Source organism: Ylistrum balloti, unplaced genomic scaffold, assembly GCF_031769215.1.
Source record: "Ylistrum balloti isolate Yb309-2 unplaced genomic scaffold, AGI_CSIRO_Ybal_v1 Utg369750, whole genome shotgun sequence".
NCBI classification, from domain to species: domain Eukaryota; kingdom Metazoa; phylum Mollusca; class Bivalvia; order Pectinida; family Pectinidae; genus Ylistrum; species Ylistrum balloti.
The window spans coordinates 143,029-163,126 of record NW_026781954.1 but is presented as its reverse complement, the minus strand read 5'-3'; the positions used below and the strand labels follow the sequence as shown (position 1 = coordinate 163,126).

At 37.6% G+C, this 20,098-nt stretch overlaps 1 protein-coding gene across 4 annotated transcripts in view; it reads left to right on the top strand.

Moving 5' to 3' along the window:
- LOC132543267 (gasdermin-E-like) overlaps window positions 1-20,098 on the top strand; it is a 34,883-nt gene that overhangs the window by 6,768 nt on the left and 8,017 nt on the right. For 2 of the 4 annotated variants that reach the window (XR_009553967.1, XM_060206747.1), the window contains exons 2-7: window positions 11,396-11,580; window positions 13,411-13,655; window positions 13,945-14,101; window positions 15,558-15,795; window positions 16,351-16,523; window positions 18,613-18,747. Coding sequence is in view for 3 of the 4 variants with exons in the window: in XM_060206747.1 (XP_060062730.1) it covers window positions 11,396-11,580; window positions 13,411-13,655; window positions 13,945-14,101; window positions 15,558-15,795; window positions 16,351-16,523; window positions 18,613-18,747 (1,133 nt within the window). In the remaining variant the exon portion in view is untranslated. Of the gene's footprint in view, window positions 1-6,755; window positions 6,857-11,395; window positions 11,581-13,410; window positions 13,656-13,944; window positions 14,102-15,557; window positions 15,796-16,350; window positions 16,524-18,612; window positions 18,748-20,098 lie in introns of those variants that run through there. The other 2 variants (XM_060206750.1, XM_060206749.1) reach the window with 2 other exon arrangements.

Genomic DNA, 20,098 nt, shown 5'->3' with positions numbered 1-20,098 from the left:
GATATCACACACCCTCAATTGATATCACACACAATGAAGTGATATTACACACCCTGAAGTGATATCACACTCCTGAAGTGATATCAAATGATCTGACGTGATATCACACAACCTGAAGTGATATCACATCCTCTGACGTGATATCACACAACCTGAAGTGATATCACACCCCTGAAGTGATATCACACCACTGAAGTGATATCACACCCTAAAGTGATATCACATCCTCTGACGTGATATCACACAACCTGAAGTGATATCACATCCTCTGACGTGATATCACACAACCTGAAATAATATCACACACCCTGAAGTGATATCAAACACCCTTAAGTGATATCACCAAACCTGAAGTGATATCAAACCCCTGAAGTGATTTTACACACGATGAAGTGATATCAAACACACTGAAGTGATATTACACACCCTGAAGTGATATCACACACCCGTGATGTTATATCATACACCTGACTAGAGATCACTGCACTGAAGTGATATCACACACCCTGAAGTGATTTCACACACCCTGAAGTGATATCACACCCCTGAAGTGATATAACACCCCTGAAGTGATATCACACACCCTGAAGTGATACCACACACCCTGAAGTGATATCACACCCCTGAAGTGATATCACACCCCTGAAGTGATATCACACACCCTGAAGTGATATCACGCCCCTATATGTGATATCACACCCCTGAAGTGATATCAAACCCAGAAGTGATATTGCACACCTGAAGTGATTTCACACACCCTTAAGTGATATCACACCATTAATTGATTTCACACACCCTGAAGTGATATCAAACCACTGAAATAATATAACACCCCTGAAGTGATATCATATCCTCTGAAGTGATATCACACACCCTGAAGTGATATCAAACATCCTGAAGTGATATCACACACCCTGAAGTGATATCACACTCCCGTGAAGTGATATCACACCCCTGAAGTGATATCACACACACTGAAGTGATATCACACACCTGAAGTGATCTCACACACCCTAAAGTAATATCACACACCCTGAAGTGATATCACACAATCGTGAGGTTATATAACACCCTGGCGAGATATCACACCTCTGAGGTGATATCAAACCCCTGAAGTGATATCACACACCTGAAGTAATTTCACACCCTCAAGTGATATCCTACCCCTGAAGTGATATAACACCCCTGAAGTGATATCAAACCCCTGAAGTGATATCACACACCCATAAGTGATATCACACCACTGAGGTGATATCAAACACCCTGAAGTGATATCACACACCTGAAGTGATATCACACACCTGAAGTAATTTCACGAACCATGAAGTGATATCACACACCCTTAAATGATATCACTACCATGAAGTGATATCACACCCCTGAAGTGATATCACACCACTGAAGTGATATCACACCCCTGAAGTGATATCAAACCACTGAAGTGATATCACACCCCTGAAGTGATATCAAACCACTGAAGTGATATCACACCCCTAAAGTGATATCACACCCCTAAAGTGATATCACACACCCTAGAAGTGATATCACACACCCTGAGATATATCACACACCCTAGAGTGATATCACACCCCATATATCACACACTGAGTGATATCACACCCCCTAGAGAGTGATATCACACCCCTTGAGAGTGATATCACGCCCCCTAGAAAGTGATATCACACCCCTTGAAAGTGATATCACGCCCCCTTGAGAGTGATATCACGCCCCCTAGAAATGATATCACACCCCTAGAAAGTGATATCACGCCCCCTATAAAGTGATATCACACCCCCTAGAAAATGATATCACATCCCTAGAAAGTGATATCACGCCCCCTTGAGAGTGATATCACGCCCCCTAGAAATGATATCACAACCCATAGAGAGTGATATCACACTCCCTAGAAAGTGACATCACACCCTAGAAAGTTATATCAAACCCCCTAAAAAGTAATATCACACCTCCCTCCTAGAAAGTGATATGACACCCCATGGAGAGTGATATCACACCCCTTGAGAGTGATATCACATTCCCTAGAAAGTGATATCACCCCCATCCACCCCCCTAGACAGTGATATCACACCCCTTAGAAACTGATATCACACCCCCTAGATTGATATCACACCCCCTAGAAACTGATATCACACCCCCTAGAGAGTGATATCACACACCCCTAGAAAGTGACATCACACCCTAGAAAGTTATATCAAACCCCCTAGAAAGTAATATCACACCTCCTAGAAAGTGATATGACACCCCCTAGAGAGAGAGATCACATCCCATAAAGAGTTATTAACACCCCATGGAGAGTGATATCACACCCCTTGAGAGTGATATCACACTCCCTAGAAAGTGATATCACCCCCATCCACCCCCCTAGAAAGTGATATCACACCCCTTAGAAACCGATATCGAACCCCCTAGATTGATATCACACCCCCTAGAAAGCGATATCACACCCCCGAGAGATTGATATCAAACCCCCTAGAAAGTGATATCACTCCCCCTAGAAAGCAATATCACACTCCCTAGAGAGTGATATCACACCCCCTAGAGAGTGATATCACACCCCCTAGAAAGTGATATCACCCCCCTAGAAGGTGATATCACACCCGTAGAAAGTGATATCACACCCCCTAAAGAGTGATATCACACCCCCTAGAAAGTGATATCACACCCCCTAGAAGGTGATATTACACCCCTAGAAAGTGATATCACAACCCCTAGAAAGTGATATTACATCCCCTAGAGAGTGATAGCACACCCCCTCTAAATTTTGTATATTTGTCGGTGTCTGATTTAAACATTAAGATTGTTCGCCTGGAAGAAATGCATATTTTTTTCTTACCAAAAAAAATTAAGAATACCGTTAAAATAGGTTTTATAGACGTGTGTGTAGTCTTATGGTTCTTATTACTTACTTGATCCAGATTTGCCTGCTCGATGTAGTCGATAAAGCAAAAAACGCTTACCCTTCTGGTACACATGGTTTAAATTTTCTTTGTACTTTTTACGAGTTTCGGTGTAAATCTTTCCAAGCAATTGAAGTTTGAATCAAGATTCCATTGACATGCCGACATTTTTTTTCAATCATATCTGCATTTGTTATGCAGCCTGTGATTGGTCAGGTTTTTCTCCTTGACCCAATCGAATTACTTCGTTTATGCTCTCAGTTTTGCCAAATGTTCCAGGGGTGTAGAGAACGAAAGTGATCGTAACCCTTTGAGCAACGAGGATGAAAGAAACCTTTTCAGTATTTACTAATTATGGTGTCAAAATCTTCAATGTCAAAACATGTCTAAAATCCTATAATATAAATGCAATAAAAGCTAATATGTTCGACAATTGAATGATTTTTGAAAATATTCATGATGGGATATTTTTTCTCAATCTGGCAATACAGTTAATTTCTAATATTCAACGTTCGTCCAGCAATCAATTATTTTTATTTTCTTTGTCTTTTTTCTGGCATAAAAAGCAGAGTTTTTTTTAACAATGTATATGTGTATGGATTACATGTACCAGCATTTCGCAATTATTTTGAGGCCAAACTATTAAATGACTGGACTATCATACTAGACTCACAACAAACAAAGTGCACGTGAAGCCCGGAGACAGCGTGACGACCGTCGTTCTTCCTTTGGCAGTTTCTATCATAAAATTAGTCCTTTTCTATGGTCATGCTATTTGGCAAGTGACTTTTCTGTGACTTTTCAGTTTGCTGAACGTCACGGGGTTCAGCAGAGGACAGTTAAGTACTGTAAGACGTAAAAATCGTCTGGTTTCTTTATTGATTGGCTAGTTAAGGGACTGTTGAACGATATTTGTATTACCACCATAAAGACATATGGTTGAAATGAAGGATTTTCGGATCAAAGTCAAGTTTGCTTGATGTGATTAGTACACACTTTAGAGTGGCGATAAGTAGAAAACATCCTAATTAAAAAAAAAAAAAAAAAACAAATTATGAACAAAAGAAAGGTTTTGTACGAACACTACCATATCAAAATGCCACATGGACAACCAACAGGATTGGGTACCAAAGTTTTTTTATGATATTGTCAACGCTCTTTCCTAAAACAATGGTACAGATAATAACCTTTGGCAAAAGGAAGTAAAGATCCGGAAATAACTTTAACTGTCCTTACACTGTTCTCCGAAATCAAGAAAACAAGAAATACTGATTCATTAATGCAAAGTAATTAGAATCTGTTGATTTTTTTTAAAAAACAAAATAGGGTACATTTATGAAAATCTTAATATTTGTGCCCAGTGGCAAATTTTCGTGTCTTAAGGGAGATAACTCGATATTAATGTTTACATCTATATCATCTAAACTGTCTGAGCAAACCTTTCTGAAGATCAAACCGAGAAAATCAAAGAAAAATACATATCACATAGATATTCGTTCTTTTAAAATAGCAATACGGCATATGACATATCAGAGAGAAATATTTAGGTGACACAGCTTGGTATGTAATATATTGATTTTCCTGTTACCAAAATCATATCACTTCGGAGCTTGAAATTTCTTTAAATCTGGCGTAAAAAAAAAAGTAAGATCTACCAAGGAAGATACAAATCTATAAGCAGTATCTAGTTCATTTCATAAACAAAGGGATTGGGATTAAAATGACGAATTTATAATGGACAATCCAAACTCTGAAATTTCAATATGATTTTTATTTTAAAAGGATATTTAGTGTTTTGTCTTACTGCAAAATAGCATTTAGAAAGTCTTAAGTTTAACTGTAAATGAATGTGGACAAGTTATCACGCGAGGCGCTTCACGTTGGGATTTTCCTTATAAATGAAACATAGGCTTTTCAAAACCATCCTAAAACTCATTGAGCATATATTTCCAACTTCTGATAGCATTAATCTTTTTTAAAAACAGACTTGTGTTTTCAATATGGCCATATTCATTTCCCTATAGCATCTATAAAGTCCGTGGAATTTGCTAAAGTATTGAAACTCGTTATAGAACTAATTCAAGATCGCTTCTGTTTTTACCGTAAGTACCAATGTCAGAAAATTAATTTAAAATGAATACCTTTTGTTTTTTGTTTGAATTTTTTTCACCATATCAATAATTCTTTTAATATACCAGAAGATTTTAGTTTAGTTTACAGTTCCTTGTGTCAAATCCGACTAAAAGCCTTAAATTCTTCACAGAATAGTACACAAACTTGTCTTCTCACTTCGTACGAGCGCAATGAATATAAATATAACAGGAAGTTATTAAATTTTCTTCATACTAATTTTTAATGAAAACAAAGCTAATTCATACAAAATAAAACGATTTTAAAAAGCTCGAGAGATATGAACACGTTCATTACCTTTGGATAGTTATGGTTTTAGCCCCGTTGCCGACCATCGTGGATATTGGTTACCATAGATTGTAGGTTTAATTCTTAATATATGTTAAAATATGGCTAAAATCCACTTCTTATTATGTATTTTGTCTCACAATCTGTGATACCACGGTACAAAATGCACTAAGTACCTTCGTATGCAAAATTTCCAGTTTCATACTATTTGTGTGGTTATTTCTATTCCCTCGCGAAATGAAATCGTCATATAATGCGACTGTGTCATTTGCCTTTCACTTGAGAGTCTCAGGATGGAGGGTATTTTAAAAGTAAGAGGGTAAGATCGGAGACCAGGCTCCACTTGTATAAAACATCTCAACTTGAGATTTTCCTCAGCTGATATTTCCTCAAAAACAGCTTGTATAAAATTTCTCAAGGAATAGGAGGAAGTCATCGGCTAGGATGTCCTGAAATTCCTTGAGGAATTTTCATACAAGATATTTTCAAGGAGATATTAGCTGAGGAAAATCCCGACTTGAGGAAATCTCAAGTTGAGATGTTTTATACAAGTGGGGCCGGGTCAGACGTAAGGGTAAGCCCGAATGAGAGAGTGTATGTGATACTCCTGTAGTGTATAGGGTGACATTTGGATTTATGAATACACCAGTGAAAGCTAGTATCTGTGTTGTAAGTTTTCTGTGAGGTTGCTAACTAAATGTATAACCCCACAGTGTGTTACCTAATTTTCGTTAAAAATCGTTGATGTCCACAAGCACATGCGGTACAGTGTAGCTGATTTAAACTCAGCAAAAATAACTGTGTGCGTCAGCAATATAAATTATGTTTTAATTATCAATAATAATGGACTCCTGTTCCTACTAGACATTCCGAGACTATATAGGTCTCTGCCCAGAGTTACTGCCCTTCCCTTGACGATCCTAGTCAAAACGACCTTGCTGAAAATATATAAAACACTATATACAGGTAAGGCCGATTACGTTTTTGTCGTATTTGCACTGAAAACTTTTAACTGTACATCCTGGGCGTCTAGTCCCGTAAATAACTTGATTGTATCTATACGTACTTTCGGTTTCTGAAAATCAAATCATTTCCCTTGCACATGCGTGTTGACCTAACTAGGATGGGTGAGTTTGAAAAGTCGGTACTTGATTTTTGTCGGTTAAAACCCCCCATTGAAAAAAAGAGGATATAATTGTGCATATTTTACCGTAAAATTATGTGTATTCTCACACGGATGACAATATTCAACTGTTCCAAAATGAAGTTCGACCGAAAAATACTTGCCTTCCTGTTTCCTATCTGAACTTCCGGTTTCATTTCATCAGGGAAAATATAACATACAAAGAGGAAGAAATAAAACTATTCAGGAAGTAATTGCCAATCGTATATAATGCACGAATCAAAACTACTAAGCCACACTTACAAAGATCTGCTGACCAAAATAGCATGCCTTTGCAAGCAGCATGCATATGTGACCGTGTGAATTGTTCCGATCTTCACCAGTACCTGACTCGTAAGGAGTAAGTACGATCGATACTGATGATAGCACAACAGTTTCCCAGCTCTGATATACAAAGACCTCTGAATTTCCATTTTCATTCTATGATATATAATTAACTTTTGCGTCTAAATACAAGAAAATATCATTTCTGTTGAAATTGGGGAAATTCAAGAGTAAAATTAAAATTTATGTAAAAATGGGAATATATTGCAAGATTCATGAGGACCATTCTGTAAGAGTAGATCTTTTTATTCGAGGGTGTGGTTTGTCTCAATGGTTCTGATTAGATATATGTCCACAATTCTACTTCTGTTTTGGTCACAAGCATTGCAAATAAACTTGAAAATAAATTTGTAAGGAAAAATGAGTGAAAATACTTTGTTCACAAAGTTTTATTGTTTTTACACATATGCAAGTTAGTAGAAGTGTAGAAGTAGAGAGTACAGGTCACTTTACTACCATCAGCTAGTGAAAATTTACATTTAGTCAAGTCATGGAGCATCCAGCTAGAGACTAAATGATCCAGCTCCAGTTGTGACAGTGTATTTTCCATACATGTAGGAGAATGAGATGCTTCCTTGCAGATATTGAACCTGGTGTACCACATGGTATTGTGAAACATGTGGAAAAGAACTGGGGTCAAAGTACCATAATGATAAAGTGGTGTAAAAGTTGAGCATACATGCTTGTAGGAATTTCCCTTCAGTCAAGTGATACAGTGTCCAGCTAGAGACTAAATGGTTGCTAGTTTGAACCCCTTTGGTGGCAGTGTATTTTTCATTACTGCTTATTACAGAAGCATGTTTGATTTTTTCTATCAATGAATGAGTCATGAACCTATGGCTCTTTTGTAAACTATATGCAGGGCTCTAACACCCTACTTTGGGACTGGGGCCCGGGGCCCGTTGAATTGGGAAAAATAATGGTGTTTTCCTTGGAATTGGGAAAACTTGGGGTCTAAATTGGGAAATTTTGCATTGGGAATCAGGCAGATCGAGAGCCCTGATATAAAACATTGCTTGAATGCAGCCCAATATTTTTTGGTTTGTTAAAATGCAAAATTAATCAAGACAAAAATAAAATCCTGAAAAGATAGTCAGGACCTTTTGGACTAAAAAGGGAAATAAATATCCATGTAAGACTCGTGAATGATAGGGAAAAACTTATTCTAACAGTGCTACTGCACTGAAGTATAAAGTATTCTTCTGAGGGCAACCAACAGGACATCTGCACTGGTCAACTCATACTGACAATGGGCAAACCAGTTGTCACCTCTACCACAATGCTAAGTTTTGAAATAAGCAGTTGTAAGATACAAGTATTTAAAAAGCTAGAGGTTGATCATTTTAGCTAAGTATTGGCAAGGTATTTTTGACATCCCCTCATTACAGAATAGCTGCACAATCATCATGAGTTTCACCTGGCTTCTATATCATCCAGTACTGAGACATTTGTTATTCTAATGTACAGATGTTTGGTCCACAAATGTCCATCAAAATGTTTGACAGCTGCTGTTTATAGGAGCCAGGCAAACATATCACATAGGTAGAGTTGTATTTTGTAGCTTTAAGGTTCAAAATGTTCTAATGTTCTATTAACTTTTTTTCATGTCCGTGTCGTTTTTGATCATCTATTGAGATGACTGAATCTGATCACAAGACCTTTAGTTAATGAAGGTTTATTTCAGAGTTAGATTTACATTTATTTGACCAGGAAGATACCATTTGTTTTTCTTGATTGTTAAAATTGTGTTATTTGTTTTAAAATATACACAGGCAAAGGGAAAAATTTTATTAGAGATGACAGTATAAAATTAGTTTCAAGTCTGGTGTTAGGGAGGAGAGTGTTACATGTACTAGGTCATGTGGCCACAGTTTTAGGGAGGAGAGTGTTGCATGTACTAGGTCATGTGACCACAGTTTTAGGGAGGAGAGTGTTACATGTACTAGGTCATGTGACCACAGTTTTAGGGAGGAGATTACTACATGTACAAGGTCATGTGACCACAGTTTTAGGGAGGAGAGTGTTGCATGTACTAGGTCATGTGGCCACAGTTTTAGGGAGGAGAGTGTTACATGTACTAGGTCATGTGTGGCCACAGTTTTAGGGAGGAGAGTGTTACATGTACTAGGTCATGTGTGGCCACAGTTTTAGGGAGGAGAGTGTTACATGTACAAGATCATGTGACCACAGTTTTAGGGAGGAGAGTGTTACATGTACAAGATCATGTGACCACAGTTTTAGGGAGGAGAGTGTTGCATGTACTAGGTCATGTGGCCACAGTTTTAGGGAGGAGAGTGTTACATGTACTAGGTCATGTGACCACAGTTTTAGGGAGGAGAGTGTTACATGTGCTAGGTCATGTGACCACAGTTTTAGGGAGGAGAGTGTTACATGTACAAGATCATGTGACCACAGTTTTAGGGAGGAGAGTGTTACATGTACAAGATCATGTGACCACAGTTTTAGGGAGGAGAGTGTTACATGTACTAGGTCATGTGGCCACAGTTTTAGGGAGGAGAGTGTTACATGTGCTAGGTCATGTGACCACAGTTTTAGGGAGGAGAGTGTTACATGTACAAGATCATGTGACCACAGTTTTAGGGAGGAGAGTGTTACATGTACAAGATCATGTGACCACAGTTTTAGGGAGGAGAGTGTTACATGTACTAGGTCATGTGTGGCCACAGTTTTAGGGAGGAGAGTGTTACATGTACAAGATCATGTGACCACAGTTTTAGGGAGGAGAGTGTTACATGTACAAGATCATGTGACCACAGTTTTAGGGAGGAGAGTGTTACATGTACTAGGTCATGTGGCCACAGTTTTAGGGAGGAGAGTGTTACATGTGCTAGGTCATGTGACCTCAGTGTTAGGGAGGAGAGTGTTACATGTACAAGATCATGTGGCCACAGTGTTAGGGAGGAGAGTGTTACATGTGCTAGGTCATGTGACCTCAGTCTTAGGGAGGAGATTACTACATGTACAAGATCATGTGACCTCAGTGTTAGGGAGGAGAGTGTTACATGTACTAGGTCATGTGTGGCCACAGTTGTAGGGAGGAGAGTGTAACATGTACAAGATCATGTGACCACAGTTTTAGGGAGGAGAGTGTTACATGTACAAGATCATGTGACCACAGTTTTAGGGAGGAGAGTGTTACATGTACAAGATCATGTGACCACAGTTTTAGGGAGGAGAGTGTTACATGTACAAGATCATGTGACCTCAGTGTTAGGGAGGAGAGTGTTATATGTACTTGGTCATGTGGCCACAGTTTTAGGGAGGAGAGTGTTACATGTACAAGATCATGTGACCACAGTTTTAGGGAGGAGAGTGTTACATGTACAAGATCATGTACAAGACCCACAGTTTTAGGGAGGAGAGTGTTACATGTACAAGATCATGTGACCACAGTTTTAGGGAGGAGAGTGTTACATGTACTAGGTCATGTGACCACAGTTTTAGGGAGGAGAGTGTTACATGTACAAGATCATGTGACCACAGTTTTAGGGAGGAGAGTGTTACATGTACAAGATCATGTGGCCACAGTTTTAGGGAGGAGAGTGTTACATGTACTAGGTCATGTGACCTCAGTCTTAGGGAGGAGATTACTACATTTACTAGGTCATGTGACCACAGTTTTAGGGAGGAAATTACTACATGTACAAGGTCATTTGACCACAGTTTTAGGGAGGAGATTACTACATGTACTAGGTCACGTAACACTGTCCTCCCTAAAATTGAGCTCATGTATGGGTAACCTCTGTTTTAACTATTTAACTCATTAGAAGGACAATCCCTTGAAAGAGCATTTTGATCGCCACCAGAGAGGAAGTTTTCCTTCCCATTATAAAACTATAAAACCAGGCGTTAATCATACCAGTTGGACAATCATAATGCATGTTGTTTCAAAGTAATAGTTTACCAAAACAATGTTGATCAATGCACTGCTTTGAGCCATGAAGTTTTGAACAAATGCAAACTCCCGCATCAAAAGCATGCTGTACTGTAAGATCTTTGCTTTCAAGGAAATACTTGACTCATGTAATTTGTAGTAAAATCTTTCTTCCTACAATACTGTTTATTCATACATATACAAATGTCCCTATAAGGAAATATTTCATTTAGTTTTATCTAGTTATAGGGAAAAGATTACTTCATGTACTAGGTCATGTAACCACAGTTTTAGGGAGGGGATTACTACATTTACAAGGTCATGTGACCACAGTTTTAGGGAGGAGATTACTACATGTACAAGGTCATGTGACCACAGTTTTAGGGAGGAGATTACTACATGTACTTGGTCATGTGACCTCAGTTTTAGGGAGGAGATTACTACATGTACTTGGTCATGTGACCTCAGTTTAAGGGAGGAAAGTGTTACATGTACTAGGTCATGTCATGTTGGTATTTTCTTGATGTTTTTGTTAACAATTTCCTTGAAAATTATACTAAAAAGCTTATGATAGACACCAAACTTTCTGGTCATCAAATCTTTCTTAAACTTAAACTGAAATTTCCTTATTTTAAAGTATTTCTCCTTCTTAACTTTCAGGTAAAACAATGTTTCAAGCGATAGCTGAAAAGTTTACCAAAGGTGTATCTAGTGATGATGCCTACGTCCCAGTGAGCTCTATTGCCAGTGCTCATGATCTGAAACTTCTTCAAATTGTAGTCAAACGCAAAAAACGCCACTTCATTTTCTGGAACAAAGTGACTTACAAGCCATACAACTTTGAGGTAAATTCATGATTCAGTAAAATACTTCCTGTTTCAGTGACTTATTGTTCCTTTCTGTGTGAGTTAAACTGATTAGTTCACATATTGTAACAATCAATTTTAGTGTTTTAATTTGTTCACGATGATAAAATATTTGACTCAATAGGTAACACATCATTCTGTGGTAGTTGTTTACTTACGGTATATAGATAATGTGGTGTAATACTGAGAGTGATCGAGAACCATTTTATTGTAATGCTTAGTTCACAGATATGATATTAAATCTATAGACATGCTACCAAAGTTTCCTGTTTTAGTACGGCATTATAATATGTATCATTTTTGTTAGATGTGTTTACTAGGCTTTTTAGCCCACTATCATCAGTTGGTAGGCTATTCAAATTGTCCTTTATAACCATGGTTTTTTGTCCATCCTCCCTCAGCCTGTCTGTCCATCCATCTGTTAACAATTTTTATGCACCCAGAAGGGAGAGCATATAGTCGCCGCTTTGCCCATTTGTTATCAGTCATACTTTTGTCCGTAATATAACACAAAAATTATAAGAGAAACCAACATAAAACTTCATAGATCACAGCAAGGAGAAGTGCAGTGCACAAGAGCCATCACTTTCTTTTTGCATAATTTAGGAGTTATTGCCCTTTGCAATTTTTCATTGTTAAATTTTGTGTGGAGCATTACTCTAAAATTATAAGGGGTATTAACATGAAAGGTCTCAGGTAGATAGGTCTCCATGAGTAGGAAGGCAGTGAACAAAAATTATAACTCTTATTGCCCTTTGTTATTTTTCATAGTTTAATTTTGTACCAATTGGGGAGCATAAACCATATCTGACGGCTCTCTCAGATTTCACCCTTATTCAAGGTCACAGTTGTCAAACTAGTTAAAATCTTATGATAACTTCATCTGACTAACCAAAAGGCACAGAAACATGGTATTTGGTTGATATGTTCCTAGAAAGATGGTTGACAATGTTTGCAAAAAGAAATGGCCTTGAACCATATTGAAGGTCACAGGGATACAATTTTTTTGAAATCTGTAAAAGATTTCTTCTAGCTGGTAAACCAAAGGTCCAAGAATCATGATGTTTGGTGGAAAGGTGTTTCTAGGTCAAAGGCCAACAAATTTTGAATATCATATAAGCTCTCTGTTTTGGAAATCAAATAGAATTGATTGGATGTACTCATTTTGAATGCCAATGGTGTACATGTCGATATATTTGTGATATTAACACCAATTCTGTTGTCGATGAACATTGAATACACTAGTTGAGTGATGCAGGCCAATTGGGCCTCTTGTTCCAGTATGATTTTGAACTGATTGGAAAGAGCAAAATGGCTAACAGGTGGCCATCTTGGATTTTTACAATTTTAATGAAAAGATTATCATCACTATTTTTTGACAAATATTGGAAGGATCTCTTTGAAATTTCATAAATAGATTCTTCTTGGTCTGTTATTGTGTCCTTTTGATTTTGTAACTGATTAGAAAATCAAAAATTGCTGGCAGGTGGCCATCTTGGATTTGGTTGTTAAAGATAATTATCATTATTTCCTAAAGGAATTTTATATAACAGTGAAAATAGAGGAAAGAATAGGAAAGAAGGAAAAGATCCAACTTTTAAAGAACAAATGAAATAAAGATCAAACAATAGTGGGTGGTAAGATCTGTTTGGTTCAGTATTTATTTACAAAATGTGATATTGATAATCAAAATCGTAACATGTCATGTAATTGAATCAAAGCTTTATTACCCTGCATGGAACTACATAGATTTTATTCAAAACATCGGTTTTGGTTGAATTGTTATGAATGGTATTTGTTTATCCACAGCTAAGTGATGTACTTTTGAATCCACACACACCTATGCGTGTTGATGAAATATCGCAGGAAGCCTTCTGTAAGTGGCATAGAACTATTAAGTTGTCCCTCGGTGGCAAATTTGGACTGGCTATACTGGATGAGCTCGGTGATGTATCATTATCAACATCAGACACCGTCAACATTGAGGCAAACTTAGGTCAGCTTAATCTTGTTAAGCTAGATTCTTCTAGTCTTGAAAGAGAACTTATAAAAAGGTGAGTTAAACTGACTGTATATCAAGGATGGACTACAGATTGTTTTCAGACTTAAACATACAAATGATGTACTCAGGAAATTAGATTTTAAGTTTTAAATCTGCTATTTGATAAATAATAAAAGGGTGCATACTTGTGACTCAATCAGCAGTAAGGTGTTTTATGATACTGTTAAATAATTTATTTAGGTAATGCACATGAGTGGTCAATTTTTTTAAGCTCTTCTTTGCAGTATATCAAAAAGGATGACAAGAAGAAAAAATGAATTTAATTAATTTTTGTAAAACAGGAGAATAAACTTGTCCCACGTCCTGATAGAGCAAATCCGACGGAACAAAAACAGTGTTTTATGTGTGGTCCAGAGTATCATCAAATTGGCTCAGGATGCAGAAGTCAGAAGAACAGATAAATTTGATATCAGCGGTAATGCCAGTGCCCATAATCCGGTATGTTGATAACAGGTTAATTTTCAAAGAGATATCATGTAGATTAATACTTTCACTGAAAGCCTGATTAAATTTCTCTCCTCAAGATAAGTGTAACATACTCTCACTTGTTATAAATTTCAAAGATATTTCACTGATGTGTATGTTGGTATAATACTCTGGTTACAAGGCAGTAGTGATATATTGTATCACTTTATCTTGGATATGTTACAGCAGTGTTACAGTATATTGTTGACCTGGTTACAGTACAGCAGTGATACAGTATATTGTTAACCTGGTTACAGTACAGCAGTGATACAGTATATTGTTAACCTGGTTACAGTACAGCAGTGATACAGTATATTGTTAACCTGGTTACAGGACAGCAGTGATACAGTATGTTGTTTACCTGGTTACAGGACAGCAGTGATACAGTATGTTGTTACCCAGGTAACAGTACAGCAGTGATACAGTATATTGTTAACCTGGTTACAGTACAGCAGTGATACAGTATGTTGTTAACCTGGTTACAGGACAGCAGTGATACAGTATGTTGTTACCCAGGTAACAGTACAGCAGTGATGCAGTATGTTGTTAACCTGGTTACAGGACAGCAGTGATACAGTATGTTGTTACCCAGGTAACAGTACAGCAGTGATACAGTATGTTGTTACCCAGGTAACAGTACAGCAGTGATACAGTATATTGTTAACCTGGTTACAGTATAGCAGTGATACAGTATGTTGTTAACCTGGTTACAGGACAGCAGTGATACTGTATATTGTTAACCTGGTTACAGTACAGCAGTGATACAGTATGTTGTTACCCAGGTAACAGTACAGCAGTGATACAGTATATTGTTAACCTGGTTACAGGACAGCAGTGATACAGTATGTTGTTACCCAGGTAACAGTACAGCAGTGATACAGTATATTGTTAACCTGGTTACAGTACAGCAGTGATACAGTATGTTGTTAACCTGGTTACAGGACAGCAGTGATACAGTATGTTGTTACCCAGGTAACAGTACAGCAGTGATACAGTATATTGTTAGCCTGGTTACAGTACAGCAGTGATACAGTATGTTGTTACCCAGGTAACAGTACAGCAGTGATACAGTATGTTGTTAACCTGGTTAGAGTACAGCAGTGATACAGTATGTTGTTAACCTGGTTACAGGACAGCAGTGAAAGAGTATGTTGTTAACCTGGTTACAGTACAGCAGTGATACAGTATATTGTTAACCTGGTTACAGTATAGCAGTGATACAGTATGTTGTTACCCAGGTAACAGTACAGCAGTGATACAGTATATTGTTAACCTGGTTACAGGACAGCAGTGATACAGTATGTTGTTAACCTGGTTACATTACAGCAGTAATACAGTATTTGTTACCATGGTTACATCGCCCCAGTGATACAGTATATTGTTATCCTGGGTACATCATATCAGTGATACAGTCTATTGTGTGTTACAGGTTAATGAAAGCATTGCTGGCAATGTCTCTGGGACACTAGATGATGATATTGTTCGTGATATAGGACTCATAAAGAACCAGCCTATATCCTATAAAGTATGGGAGCTACAGGTCGACAAGTTTGGTGGGGAGATAGTTCCTTGTATAAACAGTGATATTTCAGGTGGATTTATTGACAGCGATGACATTGTAGGCCGTCCTCTTCAGCCAGCAAGTACTATTGATTCTGGAAATACAGGTAGGCTGTTGTCTAATGGCTAGGAATTGTTTTAACAATGATTGTTACCCAAGATTCAAGTTACTACCATTGATAAAGCTTACTGATGTTAATAGTAGGAAGATTTTCTGCCCTTTCTTCTGATAAAGCTTACTAATGTGACTAGTAGAAAGAGTTACTGCCCTTTTTCTGATAAAGCTTACTAATGTGACTAGTAGAAAGAGTTACTGCCCTTTCTTCTGATAAAGCTGACTAATGAGACTAGTAGAAAGAGTTACTGCCCTTTTTCTGATAAAGCTTACTAATGTGACTAGTAGAAAGAGTTACTGCCCTTTCTTCTGATAAAGCTTACTAATGAGACGAGTAGAAAGAGTTACTGCCCTTTTTCTGATAAAGCTTACTAATGTGACTAGTAGAAAGAGGTACTACCCTTTCTTCTGATAAAGCTTACTAATGTTATGAGTAGGGTGAGTGACCACCCTTGTTTGTGTTAAAGCTGAGTAATATTGCTGGTGAGAAGAGTTATTTCTTTTCAAGGCAAGCAGTATTCCACAATGGCTTTTATTTGATTTTCAGAAGGCCTAGAAACAGATGGTGCTGGCATTGCTTTACCAAAGCCAGTAGACTCTCCAGAGAAAGTTTACAGAATTTTGCGACCCTTGCTTTCCATGCCTGAGATTGAACGAGGAAAAATCAAAGAATTGCTTTTTAAAGCTCCAGCTGAGGATTTTGAAACTTTGGATGTCCTTGTAAGATCAAAAAATCAACAACTGCCAATAAAAATATACCACAAACTAGTGTACCCTAAAGCAGTTCTCTTATTAAAAAAACTAGTGTGCCCTAAAGCAGTTGTATCCAAATTCACTCCAAAGATGTAGAAAAAATGCTAGTGTACATGAGGTGATGATGGTTTTAATGATGTGGTGCCTGAAGAGCACTATCATAAGTATGTTGTCAACTGAACGACATTAAATACCAGATGATTGATAATGCCTGATGAGCCCCTAGTTTTTAGGTCACCTGGGACAAAGTCTCATGATGACCTATAATAATACCCTTCTTCTGGCGTTGTGCATTGTGGGTCCATAAACAATTTAACACTTTTGACTTCTACTCAAAAAAACCTGATCCAATTTCAATGAAATTTTGCAGAAACCTTCCCTTGCCTAAAATGAACCAAAATTTTGAATTATACAGTCCCCACCCACCAGGGGCCTGAGAGGTTGGGTCAAAAGGAGTCAAATTGACTCAGATTTCAAAAATCTTCTTCTCAAGACCCAGATATGGTAGAATCAAATACTCTTCGTGAATGGAAGCATCTTTACCAAAATTGTGAATTTCATGGCCCCAGGGTCTCACATATACCTGTTGGGAGAGGTAAATTTTACTAAAGCTTATATAGGAAAACTAGATTTTTTTTGCATAATTTGTTAAATTTTTTGGAAATGTTTAAGAATAATGAGTAAAGAGTGACAGCTTGGTGGTATGCCCATTTTGATCCTGACTGCCCCTCAGGAGCTGATGGGTGGGGCCAAGAGGAGTCAAATTGACTCAGATTTCAAAAATCTGCTTCTCAAGACCTAGATATGATAGAATCAAATGCTCTTCATGAATGAAAGCATCTTTAGATGCTTTAATTACCAGAATGAGTCTCACATTTCTTCCTGGGGAGGAATATTTTTTAGACTTTATTGTAATTTTCATAGAAAAATAGTATTTTTGAGCATAACATTGGTTATTTCCCACTGGAAATAACTGTATAAGAATTATCAGTGAAGGAGGACAGTTTTGATGGAGTGCATATGTTGACACTGTCAATATTAAGTGTCACAATTTCTGTTTCATGACACTTGATAACTATCCTTTAACTTTTATATTCAATATTGCTTATCTCAGGTGACCGTCAAGGCTGCTAGGCCTCTTGTTGGAAGATACAGGTTGAATTAAAAAAGAAAATCAACATGTACATGTATATCACTTTATCCTGCAACTGGCACGACCATTGTCGGAATATACCTGCCACGTATATTTTTGCTGTATTTGGCAGTGGGGGAAAACAGCTGTATTTTCGCATGTGCAGTAATTTGACACAATTACTCTCTGAATTTACTCATATGGTATGTTTAGAAATATAAATAGTTGTTGCAATAGGCGATTTTACATGTTATAATGAACAAGTTGATTTATGAAAATTCATAAATCGATGTTATATCTGATGAAGTTTGGAACTATGTTTCCATGTGGAGCAATTAATTTGGCATTCGACATCAATCAAAATTCAGTGTATTGTCAATGTCAGGTAAACACAAATTGAACGAAAACACTATGAGTTTTAAAAGTCTGATTTTCAATCAGTGTTGCAGGCTAAATAGAATTCATGGTCAGTGTCTCAAAACATAAGTTTTATTTTGGCTCAGGACAGTAAGACAAAAGTGACTCGCACCATATTCTCTGTACATTTCCATGGGGATTTAATTTCAATATTTTTGCAGTAAATAAGTTAATGCAACATTAAATATCCTGGAAATATTTTAATGCATCAAAATCTAAGGAAATGTATGTTATTTGTCTATATACATGGATACTAATGTACAGACAGGTCTAGTGTTAAAAGCAGAGAAATGATGAATTAATTGCTAGTGATTGAGCCAGCACCAGGACAAACACAAAATATTAGCATTAGCAACACAAGATTAAATAACTGAACGGCAACTTGAGATCAATTTAAAAAGATAAAAAAAGAATATAAAAATTACACATTTGTGGTGACAGTAAGGAATAGATAGAGTAATATGAGTTTTCAAGTCTATTCTAATGTTGTTGTACTTGTTGTTGCAGTTTGACCAGGTAGAGAACAGATTCTCTGATTCAGGAACCACAGATACACTTTCATTTCAAGGAATCTCAGGCTTAAAATTCAAAGACCGGACAACTTGCTGTGATTTTCTTAAACTAGCTGGATTTGAATTGGAGGTAAGGTGGTCTGTAACTCTCACACTGACTTTATGTGAATTGATAGTGACCAGACTATGACAGGTCCGTCTAAAACAATCTTGATAGGGACGAGACCCTATAAAGACTGACAGGTCGGTCTAAAACAATCTTGATAGGGACGAGACCCTATAAAGACTGACAGGTCCGTCTAAAACAATCTTGATAGGGACAAGACCCTATAAAGACTGACAGGTCCGTCTAAAACGATCTTGATAGGGACAAGACCCTATAAAGACTGACAGGTCCGTCTAAAACGATCTTGATAGGGACAAGACCCTATAAAGACTGACAGGTCCGTCTAAAACAATCTTGATAGGGACGAGACCCTATAAAGACTGACAGGTCCGTCTAAAACGATCTTGGTAGTGACGAGACCCTATAAAGACTGACAGGTCCGTCTAAAACAATCTGATAGTGACGAGACCCTATAAAGACTGACAGGTCCGTCTAAAACAATCTTGATAGTGACGAGACCCTATAAAGACTGACAGGTCCGTCTAAAACAATCTTGATAGTGACGAGACCCTATAAAGACTGACAGGTCCGTCTAAAACAATCTTGATAGGGACGAGACCCTATAAAGACTGACAGGTCCGTCTAAAACAATCTTGATAGGGACGAGAACTGACAGGTCCGTCTAAAACAATCTTGATAGGGACGAGACCCTATAAAGACTGACAGGTCCGTCTAAAACAATCTTGATAGGGACGAGACCCTATAAAGACTGACAGGTCCGTCTAAAACAATCTTGATAGGGACGAGACCCTATAAAGACTGACAGGTCCGTCTAAAACGATCTTGATAGGGACGAGACCCTATAAAGACTGACAGGTCCGTCTAAAACGATCCGTCTAAAACGATCTTGATAGGGACGAGACCCTATAAAGACTGACAGGTCCGTCTAAAACAATCTTGATAGGGACAAGACCCTATAAAGACTGACAGGTCCGTCTAAAACGATCTTGGTAGTGACGAGACCCTAGACAGGTGAATCTAGTGACGAGACCCTATAAAGTATAAAGACTGACAGGTCCGTCTAAAACAATCTTGATAGTGACGAGACCCTATAAAGACTGACAGGTCCGTCTAAAACAATCTTGATAGTGACGACAGACCTTGATAGGGACTATAAAGACTGACAGGTCCGTCTAAAACAATCTTGATAGGGACGAGACCCTATAAAGACTGACAGGATAGGGACAAGACCCTCCGTCTAAAACAATCTTGATAGGGACGAGACCCTATAAAGACTATAAAGACACAGGTCCGTCTAAAACAATCTTGATAGGGACGAGACCCTATAAAGACTGACAGGTCCGTCTAAAACAAT